The sequence below is a fragment of the Pan troglodytes genome, chromosome 8, assembly GCF_028858775.2.
Source record: "Pan troglodytes isolate AG18354 chromosome 8, NHGRI_mPanTro3-v2.0_pri, whole genome shotgun sequence".
Lineage (NCBI taxonomy): Eukaryota > Metazoa > Chordata > Mammalia > Primates > Hominidae > Pan > Pan troglodytes.
In genome coordinates, this window is record NC_072406.2 from 81,593,050 (window position 1) to 81,605,298 (window position 12,249).

The 12,249-nt window shown below is 48.7% G+C and overlaps 1 protein-coding gene across 12 annotated transcripts in view; it reads left to right on the plus strand.

The window, feature by feature from the left end:
* HK1 (hexokinase 1) overlaps positions 1-12,249 on the plus strand; it is a 133,741-nt gene that overhangs the window by 113,849 nt on the left and 7,643 nt on the right. For all 12 annotated transcript variants that reach the window (XM_016918466.4, XM_063780714.1, XM_054659667.2 and 9 more), the window contains 6 exons: positions 504-808; positions 2,350-2,498; positions 2,817-2,936; positions 4,345-4,440; positions 7,222-7,321; positions 10,139-10,322. In XM_016918466.4, coding sequence (XP_016773955.1) covers positions 504-808; positions 2,350-2,498; positions 2,817-2,936; positions 4,345-4,440; positions 7,222-7,321; positions 10,139-10,322 — 954 coding nt within the window. The remainder of the gene's footprint in view (positions 1-503; positions 809-2,349; positions 2,499-2,816; positions 2,937-4,344; positions 4,441-7,221; positions 7,322-10,138; positions 10,323-12,249) is intronic.

Sequence of the window (12,249 nt, forward strand, 5' to 3'; positions counted from 1 at the left end):
TCTTTTTATGTGTGATTATGAACGATTTCATTTTTCCTTTTTACCTCTCTGCATTTGCTAACTTTTCTACAGTGGATGTATGTGATTTGTGTAATGAAAAAAGCAGGTGCAGAAAATGGAATTAGGCTGGGCACAGTGGCCCATGCCTGTAATCCCAGCACTTGGGAAGCTGAGGCGGGTGGATAGCTTGAACCCAGAAGTTTGAGACCAGCCTGGGCAACATGGCGAAACCCTGTCTCTACTAAAAATACAAAAAAGTTAGCCGGGCGTGGCCCCAGCTACTCGGGAGGCTAAGGTGGGAGGATCACCTGAACCTGGGAGGTTGAGGCAGCAGTGAGCTGTGATTGTGCCACTGCATTCCAGCCTGGGTGACAGAGGAAGACCCTGTCTCAAAAAAAAGGAAAAGAAAAAAGAGTTAAAGAGTGGAGAAAGAAAGGGTGGCCAGAGGTCCCCAATAAATGCTCAGTCCAGCTGTTGTGGAATGTCCCCCCTGCCCCCACAAGGTATTCCCGGCGTTTCCACAAGACTCTAAGGCGCTTGGTGCCAGACTCCGATGTGCGCTTCCTCCTCTCGGAGAGTGGCAGCGGCAAGGGGGCTGCCATGGTGACGGCGGTGGCCTACCGCTTGGCCGAGCAGCACCGGCAGATAGAGGAGACCCTGGCTCATTTCCACCTCACCAAGGACATGCTGCTGGAGGTGAAGAAGAGGATGCGGGCCGAGATGGAGCTGGGGCTGAGGAAGCAGACGCACAACAATGCCGCGGTTAAGATGCTGCCCTCCTTCGTCCGGAGAACTCCCGACGGGACCGGTGAGGGCCTGCTGGGGGCTGACATGCCTGTCCTGCTCCTGCCAGGAACTGAGCCGCAGTGGGGGAGGTTGGATTCGCCAGTGGATGCCTTCACACTGGTGATGCACGATTTTGCCAGAGCTAGAAACTCCCTCACATCTCTGTTTTCCATTTTTATTAACTGATTTGTCATGTGTGTGACTCAGGGCAGTTTAATTTTCCTGGTCAGACCTCCCAGGCAAGTGCTATCTCTAAAACCACAGCCCTGCTCAGAACAGTGCTCTTAGCTGGGCAAGGTGACACACGCCTGTCATCCAGCTACTTAAGAGGCTGAGGTGGGAGGACTGCTTGAGCCCAGGAGTTCAAGACCAGTCTGGGCAACATAGCAAGACCCTGTCTCAAAAAAAATTAAATGAATAAAAAAGAAGTGTTCTTAAAAGGTGGGCAAATCCCACAGCACTGATTAGGTTTTCCCAAAGCCAAGGAAAGCCAGCAGAAGGATAAACACTCAGTGTACCCTTCTTAAATCTTGATAGAGTATGCATGAGGCATTCAGGGCCTGGGGAGTTTCGCATTCAGGCAAATTGTAGAACAAAATCCAACCCTTTATGCTAACCTTGGTAGTTTTCACTGGAGCTGATCATTATGGGGAATCTGAAGAGCTTTTCAGGTGGGTCCTTGGAGTAATGAATGTTTGTGACAGGAATGTGTCCTATGTGTAAGTTACCTAATACCACATTATAAGCCACCCTCACACTTAGTGGCTTAAAACAACCACGCTTTATTATTGTTCATGCATCTGTGGGTCAGTTGGACAGTTCTGCTCATCAGGGCCAGGCTTGGCTGACCTCTGCCGGCCTCATTCCTGCATCTGCAGTCAGCTGTTGAGTCAGCTGGGAGGCAGATCTCAGATGCCCTTCCCCACATGTCCAGCAGTTGGCTGTCAGCTGGGGTGCAGGGGCCCCTGGCCCTGTGTCTCATTCTTCAGTGGGCCACCTGGCTGTTCAAGTGGTGGCAGCAAGGGCTGCAAGGGAGAGGGGAAGACTTCAAAGCCTCCTGGAAGCCCAGGCTGGGGATAGGTTCAGCTTTGCCTCTGCCACACTCTGTTGGCCTGAACAATCCTAGGGCTGGGCTAGATCCCAGGGGAGGAGAAATTGACTCCATGTTTCAGTGGGAGGAACTGCAGTCATGTTGCAAAGAAGGATTTTGCACATGCAGGGAAGGGAATGATGCAGCTGTTTTTGCAAATACCCCATACCTTGACATAAATTATTATTTTTTGTAGGAGATTTTCATTGTTGCAGCCCTGGTGAAGTCTGTGTATTGTGACAGGTGGTTTACTCACATGCTCTCCTCCCAGTGTGGCTCCAAGTCTGTGGTGGTCAGAGATGTGGTGCCCACTCTTCCTCTGAGTCTGTGCTGTGTCCTAAAGGGAGGAGTTGCAGCTTCTCCTCTATGTTTGCTATGGGGTTCTCCCCTTGAAAGTCTGGAATCTTGGGGTTACTGGCTGCCAAGAGGCACTTAGCTGTTTTTGACATTCTTTACGCTTTTGACTGCAACAGAGAATGGTGACTTCTTGGCCCTGGATCTTGGAGGAACCAATTTCCGTGTGCTGCTGGTGAAAATCCGTAGTGGGAAAAAGAGAACGGTGGAAATGCACAACAAGATCTACGCCATTCCTATTGAAATCATGCAGGGCACTGGGGAAGAGGTGAGATTACAAAACCATAGTGCATGTGCACTGCACACACGGCCAGTGGCACCGGCAGTCACGTGATGACCAAAATCCGCCACGGGATGCCCACATGGATTTGTGTCTTTGTGGCCCAGAAGCACCAGATGCTTTTTGCCATGCCTGGCTTGTGTGTGACACTCTGGTGGCTGAGAAGATTCTGGAAAAGGAGGCTCACTCTGCATGTGTGTGGGGTGTGTTTTCCTACGTGTGTGTGTGTATACACACTTTGGTCCATGTGCACTGATAAAATTAAAACCACAGAGAGCACGGGCGATCCTTTCTTTTCCCCTGCAGCTGTTTGATCACATTGTCTCCTGCATCTCTGACTTCTTGGACTACATGGGGATCAAAGGCCCCAGGATGCCTCTGGGCTTCACGTTCTCATTTCCCTGCCAGCAGACGAGTCTGGACGCGGTGAGTCTCTGTTCTGAGGGCTCAGTGATCGGGCAGCACTGAGTCCCCTGTGGCCTGGGTGGGCTGGCCCTTGAGGCCTTCTCCAGCCTCAGTGTCATTCCTAGATGACAGTCACAGTCACAGTGGGTTGAGCCAGGCTTTATTTCACAGCCTGCAGGGCATACTGAGACTCTTCTCTCTTCTTTTCTCTTTGAAAGCGTCACCTTTTCTGGGAAACCTTCTGGTCCTCCAAGCAAAAAAAGAACCTCATCCTCTTCTGTGCCCCCTGTTCATTTGATTGTTGCCTTGCTTATAACACTTCTTACACAGTTAGTTCTTAGTGTCTTTTGTTTCTGCTAGTGGTAGACTCCGTGAGCAAGGACCTGTATCCCTGCACGCCCTAGCACAGTGTCCAATCAGAGGAGATAATAAATGTTTGTTCAATATATGGGATGAATCAGGGTCCAGGATCAGAGCTTGAGCACCTGCTGACTACTGATTGGCTGGGCTCAGAGCTGAAGGTTACAGCTCCTGTCCTTTGGAAGGCCACAGTCTAGTGGGGGAGCCGAGTCCCTAACACCAGCGGCTCCAGCTCCATGCTGTCAGGGTTGGGGAGTGGATTCTGGGCAGAAGGAACCAATGGTGCAGAGTCACGGAGGCAAGACCCAGCCTATCACGCTGGAAGAGCTGTAGGTAGCTCTGGGTGTCACAGGTGGAGACGTGACCAGGCAGGAGTTCTGGAGGTGGGTCTTAGGCCGGGTTTAAGGCTTAATGAGCAGCCCTAGGAGAGTTAGGTAGGGTCACCTACCTCTGTAAACCAGTTAATCCAGTTATGTCGCTGACTTGGGACTTTTTTCTTCTGAAACCCTTTTAGAGCTCAGGAGTTAGATCTGTTTGTTTGTTTTTAAAGCATTTCACTTATACCTTCACCTTGGATTCATCATAGTCAACACACACCCAGTATACTTTCTTCCCCAGGAAGTGTTTTAACTTCAATCCAGTGAAAGCTAAAATGTACTTTAGGTAGGCACAGTATTACTAAACTCTTAGGATCCTTCAGTTATAGTGTCAGTAGACTCTTCTGTACAGCTGGTTATGCCAGTGGCAGCACCAGGCTTGGAATCGGGTGATCTGGGCTCTTGTCCAGTATTGAGTGCCGTCTTTGCCGTCTGCTGAGTGAACTTAGACATTGCTATTTACCTAATGTGCCTCATTTGCTCCATCTGTGAAGTGGGATTATTTCAGACCCCTATGAGGATGGTGAGGAGGGTCTATTCATATTTTATTGGTTTGTCCTCAGATGTTTGAACTCTGTCTCCGATGTTGTAAGCCCTCAGCAGTTGTTGACTCAGGAGGGAGGGTTGGAATTTTGTGTTCTCCCCTTCCAGGTTAATTACACAGGACTCTCCTGGTGCTTTTTATGTTGTAGGGAATCTTGATCACGTGGACAAAGGGTTTTAAGGCAACAGACTGCGTGGGCCACGATGTAGTCACCTTACTAAGGGATGCGATAAAAAGGAGAGAGGTAACTATTAAAAGAATGTTTTTTAAAATCTTTACTGTTTTAGGGGCTTCTAAAAAGTGTATTTGCCTGTTGTAAAGAATTCAGGCCAGGCGTGGTGGCTCATGCCTGTAATCCCAGCACTTTGGGAGGCCGAGGCGGGTGGATCATGAGGTCAGGAGTTCTAGACCAGCCCGGGCAATATGGTGAAACCCCGTCTCTACTAAAGTTACACAAATTAGCCAGGCATGGTGGTGCGCACCTGTAGTCCCAGCTACTCGGGAGACTGAGGCAGAAGAATCGCTTCAACCCAGGAGGAGGTTGCAGTGAGCTGAGATCCCGCCACTGCACTACAGCCTGGGCGACAGAGCAAGACTCCATCTCAAAATAAATAAATAAATAAATAAATACATAAAAAAGAATTCTAACAATACGGAAGTATGTGACCTGGCCAAGAAAAGCTCCCTATTTCCTGACTCCACTGCCCGCAATAAAATAAGGGCTCATAGGTTTGTGTTGTTAAAAGATTATTATTTTTTTTTTTTTAGAAAGGTAAATCATGACTCTCATACAAATTGAAAAAGAGAGAAGCAGCCCCTGACAGGTGGGCACAGCCTGGCACTCTCAGTTAGGCCTTGGTGTTCTCCTGTGGAACACAAACAATTTCACAGAGTCCACAAACAATTGCAGAGCAGAAACATCAGACACAGCCACTCCGTCCGGGACCATGATGGATTTAGACAAGAATAAGACCAGTCTGTAACCATAGAATTGCCCCTGGTTCCTGACAATATCCAATCCAGAGCAAAGCCCCACTTCTTTAAACCTTCCCCCAAACCACAACACAGACACAGATCCAAATTAAACTTTTTTTAAAAAATTTTTTAGAATTTTAAAGTTTCCTTTTTTGAGACAGGGTCTTACTCTGTCACCCAGGCTGGAGTGCAGTGGAGCAGTCTTGGCTCACTGCAACCTCTGCCTCCCAGGCTCAAGCGATCCTCCCGCTTCAGCCTCCCTAGTAGCTGGGATTACAGGTGGGCATCTACATCTGGCTAATTTTTGTGTTTTTGGTAAAGATGGTGTTTTGCCATGCTGCTCAGGCTGGTCTCCAACTCCTGGGCTCAAGCAATCTGCTCGCCTTGGCCTCCCAAAGTGTTGGGGTTTTTAAATAGAGGTGGGGTCTTGCTATGTTACCCATGCTGGTCTTGAACTCCTGGGCTCCAGTGATCCTCCTGCCTCACCCTCCCAAAGTGTTAGGATTCCAAGCATGGGCCACCACACCAAGCCACTTTCCAAGATGCCCCCGGGGTGTGTTCTCCAGTGTTGCAATGAGTCAGTAAAGCCCAACTTTGTTAGATTACAGGTGTGTTTCTCGTGGTCTTTGGCTGGAGGACATTGAAAAAATATAAAATGAAAAATTCCCAAGATTTAATTTAACTCATTAATTAATGAGGGAGTCAGTAAGAGACTGTTTTAAATTTTTTTCTTTTGACTTTTTTTCAAATCCCATTACCTTGAGCAAAGTAAGAACTTTAAAAAACAAAACAAAACAAAACAGAACACTTCAAATAACAGTCTAAAGAGCAGACAGATACCTAGGCACTAGGCTGTCAGGGAAGCTGAAATGAGTGTCTGAAAGAGGGCTGATTTGTCTGCTGTCTTTTGCAGTTAAATAGAAAAAAAAGAAAAAGGGCTGAGTTGCATCTGGAAGGGTATGCTACACAACTTACAATATCTCATTGAAAATATAGCTGCGGGTTGGGTGCAGTGACTCACACCTGTAGCCAAGGCAGGAGGAACTTTGGGAGGCCAAGGCAGGAGGAACGCTTGAGCCCAGGAGTTGGAGACCAGCCTGGGTAACGTAGTAAGACCCCGTCTCTATAAGAAATTAAAAAATAAAAAATTAGCCGTCATAGTGGTGCACAACCTGTGGTCCCACCTACTGAGGAGGCTGAGGTTGGGCGGATTACTTGAGCTTAGGAGGTTGAGTCTGCAGTGAGCCGTGGTTGCGGTAGTACACTCCAGCCTGGGTGACATAGCAAGACTCTGTCTCTTAAATGAGAAAGGATACCTGCTGATCTATTTTTGCCTGCTTCACAACTATTAGTGTTAATTCTTCTAGCTTGCTTTCCATGCATATACCAACACACACACACACACACTCACTTAAAAATAGGAATTATACCATATATACAACATGACAAATTGCTTTTTTGATTTAATATGAAACAGGTATCCTTCCTCATCATTGCATTTAGATCAACCTCATTCTTTTTCCTGGCTGCGTAGGATTCCAGCATGTGTCTGAATTGCCTTGTACATAGCCCATTTGATCTTCACTTGGATTGTTTCCTCTTTCTGACTATTGCATGTCATGCAGTAAATATCCTTGTATGTGTGCATTTGTGCACCTGCAGACTATTTCTCAAGGACAGAATCTGAGCAGTGAGTTTAATATTTTCCATTTTGCCCTCTGAAAGGCCATAATGCTTTAAACTCCAAAGGGAAGACGCTATTTGACCATTGCCCCTTGTCTCTCCTATTCTATGATTCCTCTAATAGTATCATCATCTGTAAAATGGGTAGAATACTTTCCCTTCCTTAGATCTCATGTTTCAGATATATCCTTAATAGCAGGGGTTTAGTCTGTGAAGGAACATTCATTACCTTTTTGTAGGCTGGTAAGAAAACCATCTTAGATGATGACCAGTGGCTCTCTGACTGCAGTGCAACAGACAGAACCAGCAGCATTCAAGCCAGGCATAGTGATCCTATTCCTAAAGCTGTGTCCCTTTCTTTGCAAAGGAATTTGACCTGGACGTGGTAGCTGTGGTCAACGACACAGTGGGCACCATGATGACCTGTGCTTATGAGGAGCCCAGCTGTGAGGTTGGACTCATTGTTGGTGAGTGTCCTGGAAGGTCTCTTTCCCTGCAGAAGGGAAGGCTGGGGTTTCCCCGTTTTGTGGGGCCTTGGCCCAGCAGCTTGGTCCTCTGTATGGGGTAGTCTTATCTGTCAGTATCATTTCTTGACCAGCTCCAGAGTTCAGGGCTGGACGAAGGCAGCAGAGTCTCTGGCGGGGGGAGGTGGGGGGGCCTTTCTTAAGACACCCATAATGCTACACATTGCTTATGATCAGACTGTCAAGAACTGAACTCTTCAGGAATGAGGCCCCAAAAGGCTCACTTGGCTTGAGTGGAGACAGGTACCTGGAGCGGGCCTGGCAAACATGGCAGCTCTATGGGCCTTGTATGGAGGGGCTCTGGTCAGGTATTGCAGGGGGATGGGGTGGGGAGGGAGTCTGGGGCTGGAAAGGAAGTAGAGAGCACCTCCCATGCTGACCACACTTAGAGCATGGAAAGGGGCAGGATGGTCTTGGGCACCATTTTGCCTTTAGCAGCCACTGTGTGCGCATGGTCCCAGCCACTGAAGGGGGTTGCAGAGGGGTTGTCTCTGCAGCTTGTTGCCTTGTAATCCAAAACACATTAGGGGTCTGGGCCTCGAGCACGTAATTCCTGAAGCATATTGATTTGGGCTATGAGGAAACCATTTGTCCTGCTGGCCCTGCTCCTCGCGTCAGGGGATGCTGGGAAAGACCCCAGGGAGTTTCTTAGCCAACATCTGCGGACTCTGCCTGTGAGTGAGCAGTGGCACCCCTGCTACTGGATCAGTTGCTGAGTGTCTAGAGCTTGGGAAGAGGCCCCAGCAGGCTGCCTTCCAGGTGCCAGGAAGAACTTTTCATTCATTGTTAAGCCACTTTTCGCTTCTGTTGAAATTTTAAAAAACCTAGGGAGCAGCTGCTGGTGAAAAGGTTGTTTGGGGTCTGGCTTTCTCCACCCAGCCCCTCCCTTTCTTTCTATGAATGGGCTTGGGTATGAAATGCAAAGCTAGAGTGACACAGCAGGTCTCCTCCTCCTGCAGGCCCCACCTTCCCTCCTGGGAGGTCAGGCCCGCCCGTTTCCTGGCACCAGGCTCCAGCTACATTTCATAGCTACTTTTTCTTTCCTCCATCAATTGATCTCTTTGCTCAGGATTTCCATAGGCAAGATGTATGGTTTCCATGTTTTGGCTTTCTTTGCATCTCCCACTCCCATCATCTTCCGTTTCTGGAGCTCCTCTTCTCTCAGTTTTAACCTTGGGTGAAAAGGGGGCTGAGAAAACAAAGAACAAAAATCATCCAACTGTACAGTCTTTGAACTCTACTTAAGTTTCTTCAAAGGGGATGAAAACTACCAAAGCCCTTTTGGTCTGGCCAGGGGGTGTGTCTTGTGCCCTCCCGATGAAAGTTCACCTACATCCCACCCTGGATGGGTGGATGGTGCTCCCGGGCGCATCATTAGCATCATCCTGGGAGCTTGTTAGAGATGCAGGCTCTCAGGTCCTGGCCCTAGCCTCTTGAATCTGGATCTGCTTCTTAGGGTCCCCAGGTGATCCAGGTGCATATTAAAGTATGTGTGTGAAGCACTCTTCCTGGGTTAGTTGATTGGTTTTTAAATGTCCAGTCTATTCAGTGAGGCAAGTTCAGTGACCACAAGCTTGGATATCATGGCAATTAAAATTGCTGTGAAAGTTGCAGGATGCTTGCCTTCAGTTTCTTAGCTCCTCATGGGCTGGAACAGCAAACAGTCGGTGGTCCTTCTATTTTGAGTGACTCTGCTCTAGGGAGTTCAGGAATGGAAGTCAGAGATTCCTGAGCCCTTGGCAAGCATATGCCAGGATGCATGTGTGCGGTGTGTGGGTCCACCCAGAGAAAGGTGCCTTTTTCACAGAAGAATCCTCTGATCTTCAAAGGTCTGATACAAAAATGATGAAAAACCATTGCTTTTGAAAGCCCCCCTTGAAATGCTGAAGACACTGTCCTGCCCTGAACTGTGGGCTTCATCCCAAGGTATGTAGGAAAGCTTATTGAGCAGGCATAGTCCACGACCAACCATCCTTGTCGAGAAAAGATAAGTGGGGCTGGGCGTGGTGCCCACGCCTGTAATCCCAGCACTTTGTGAGGCTGAGGCGAGAGGGTAGCTCGAGCCCAGGAATTTGAGATGAACCTAGGCAACATGGCAAAACCCTGTCTCTACTAAAAATTTTAAAAAATTAGCCAGGCATGATGGTGGTGCCTGTAGTCCAGCCACTGGGAAGGCTGAGGTGGGAAAATCACTTGAGCCCTGGAGGCGGAGGCTGCAGTGAGCCAAGATTGCGCCACTGCACTCCAGCCTGGGTGACAGAGCCAGACCCTGTCTTGAAGAAAAGAAAAAGAAAATAAGTGAATATCCATGGTATGATAGAAGATAATCCCCTAATATTTTATACGCATATACATAGGCATGTATATATTGTATATTCATGTGTGCATGATGTTGTGTGTGTACGTATATATTTCTTCTTCTGGTCTGAATGTTGCCTAAACCTCTACCATTGATGCTCCATCTCTTTGCTATAAAGCCATCTTCTATTAAAGTAAACATAAACCTGCCTGGACGGGTGAACACATTGGCTCTTGGTTGAAAGTCAGCTAAGCAAGGTGCCCTCTGGGTGATGTGGCTCAGACTCTCCATTTACATTTCAAAATTTTCCATTTCAAAATTGGGAAAGAAAAACTATTACTTTGTTCATCACAAAAAACGTGCCCCCTGCCTGTGGAACCTCAGGCCCCAGACCCCAGGCCCAGTTGCAAGACCCCCAAATGCAAGGCCACCGCTCCTCATTGCCCCCTCGTGTGTTCCAGGGACCGGCAGCAATGCCTGCTACATGGAGGAGATGAAGAACGTGGAGACGGTGGAGGGGGACCAGGGGCAGATGTGCATCAACATGGAGTGGGGGGCCTTTGGGGACAACGGGTGTCTGGATGATATCAGGACACACTACGACAGACTGGTGGACGAATATTCCCTAAATGCTGGGAAACAAAGGTAACCCCGCCTGGTGGAGAGGACACCCACAGTCAGGGTGGGGGCAGCACTTGGCTGCATTCTGCCACTTGCAGTGGAAGAAGTTTCTAGGAGGAGAGGTCTGAACAGAGGTTTCAAGACTGGACCCCCTGGCTCACTCCTGACCTTTGTCTTTTGGACAGCAGAGAACCAGGGAGGACAGACCCCCAACATGGTACAAGATGGCCCAGGGTTGATGCCTGTCTAGGGGCTGCCTGTGACTGTTTTTTAGCCTGGAGGATTCTGGCCTTCCGGTCCCCTTGCTGTGTTCCTTTCCCATCAGAATAACAAGGGGGTGGGTGAGGGTGGCTGGGCGGCAGGTTGGTGTGAAGCAGAGGCCCTGTCGCAATCGTCCTTTCCTCCGTGAGCCTCCTGCACCACCTAGTGGCCATGTGGAGCTTTGCAGCTCAGGTCTCAGGTACCATGTCTGAAATGGCAGTGTCTGCCCTTTGTCTCAAGCCCCCAGGAATCAGGCCATCCTCTCTGCCACGGCCAGGATGAATTGGTCCAAGTTGTCTCCCTAGGAGCAGAAAGAAGGGCTGGAGCAGCACCCAGCATGAGTCACTCCCTAGCCCCCTCAAGGTTTTTGCCTTTTCTAAATACCACCCATGCTGTTATTTACTTAGTGCTTTTCTTCGAATCAGCTTACAGTTTTTTGTTTTTCTTTTTGTTTGAGGTGGAGTTTTGCTCTTGTTGCCCAGGCTGGAGTGCAATGGCGTGATCTCGGCTCACCACAACCTCCACCTCCCGGGTTCAAGCAGTTCTGCCTCAGCCTCCCCAGTAGCTGGGATTACAGGCATACACAACCACGCCCAGCTAATTTTGTATTTTTAGTAGAGACAGGGTTTCTCCATGTTGGTCAGGCTGGTCTTGAACTCCCGACCTCAGGTGATCCGCCTGTCTAGGTCTCCTAAAGTGCTGGGATTACAGGTGTGAGCCACCGCAACCAGCCCTTATAGTCTTTTTCTTTTCTTTTTTTTTTTTTTTGAGACAGAGTCTCACCCTGTTGTCCAGGCTAGAGTGCAGTGGTGCGAGCTCAGCTCACTGCCACCTCCTGGGTTCAAGTGATTCTCCTGCCTCAGCCTCCCAGGTAGCTGGGATTACAGGTGCACGGCACCACGCCCAGCTAGTTTTTGTATTTTTAGTAGAGACCAGGTTTCACCATGTTGGTCAGACTGGTCTCGAACTCCTGACCTCAGGTGATTGGCCCGCCTCAGCCTCCCAAAGTGCTGGGATTACAGGCGTGAGCCACCGTGCCCAGTGGCCTTTAAGGTCTTTACTGACATTTAATGAAGGAGGAAAAAGAGGGAGAACCAATAGTACCATAAAGAGATGGTAACTAGAAAATGAGTATAGTGAAGAACCGTGCTATTCAAGTCTAGCTGACGCTGTCGCCTACCAAATGACCTGAACTAAGACCCCCTTTGGGCTGAGTGCAGTCTATCATCAAAGTAATCCCAGCACTTTGGGAGGCCAAGGTGGGAGGATTGCTTGAGCTCAGGAGGTTGAGACCACCCTGGGCAACATAGGGTTGAGACCCTGTCTCTACTAAAAATTAATAACAATAATAACAACAATAATAGTAAGACCCCCTTGGTTAAAAAGCGGGGGGATCAGCAAGTGTTGGAAGGGGTTAAGGACATGTCAGCACCAAACTGGGGTGGTCTTTGTGGTGGAATGAGAAGGACTGGGTGGGACTTCGTAGTGGTGGCCCACCCCTCTGTGATTCCATTCTGTTTCATGTTCTTCCATGGACCACATGAAATAGGAGGAATCCTGGAGTTCCAAATTCCAGGGGACTCTTCTCAGCTTTGGGACACTGGGCTTGGGCATGTGCCATGGAAATGAATCAATCCTTTGTTATTTCTTGAGATCCTTGAGCATGGAGAGGGCAGGAAATTCGAAGTCC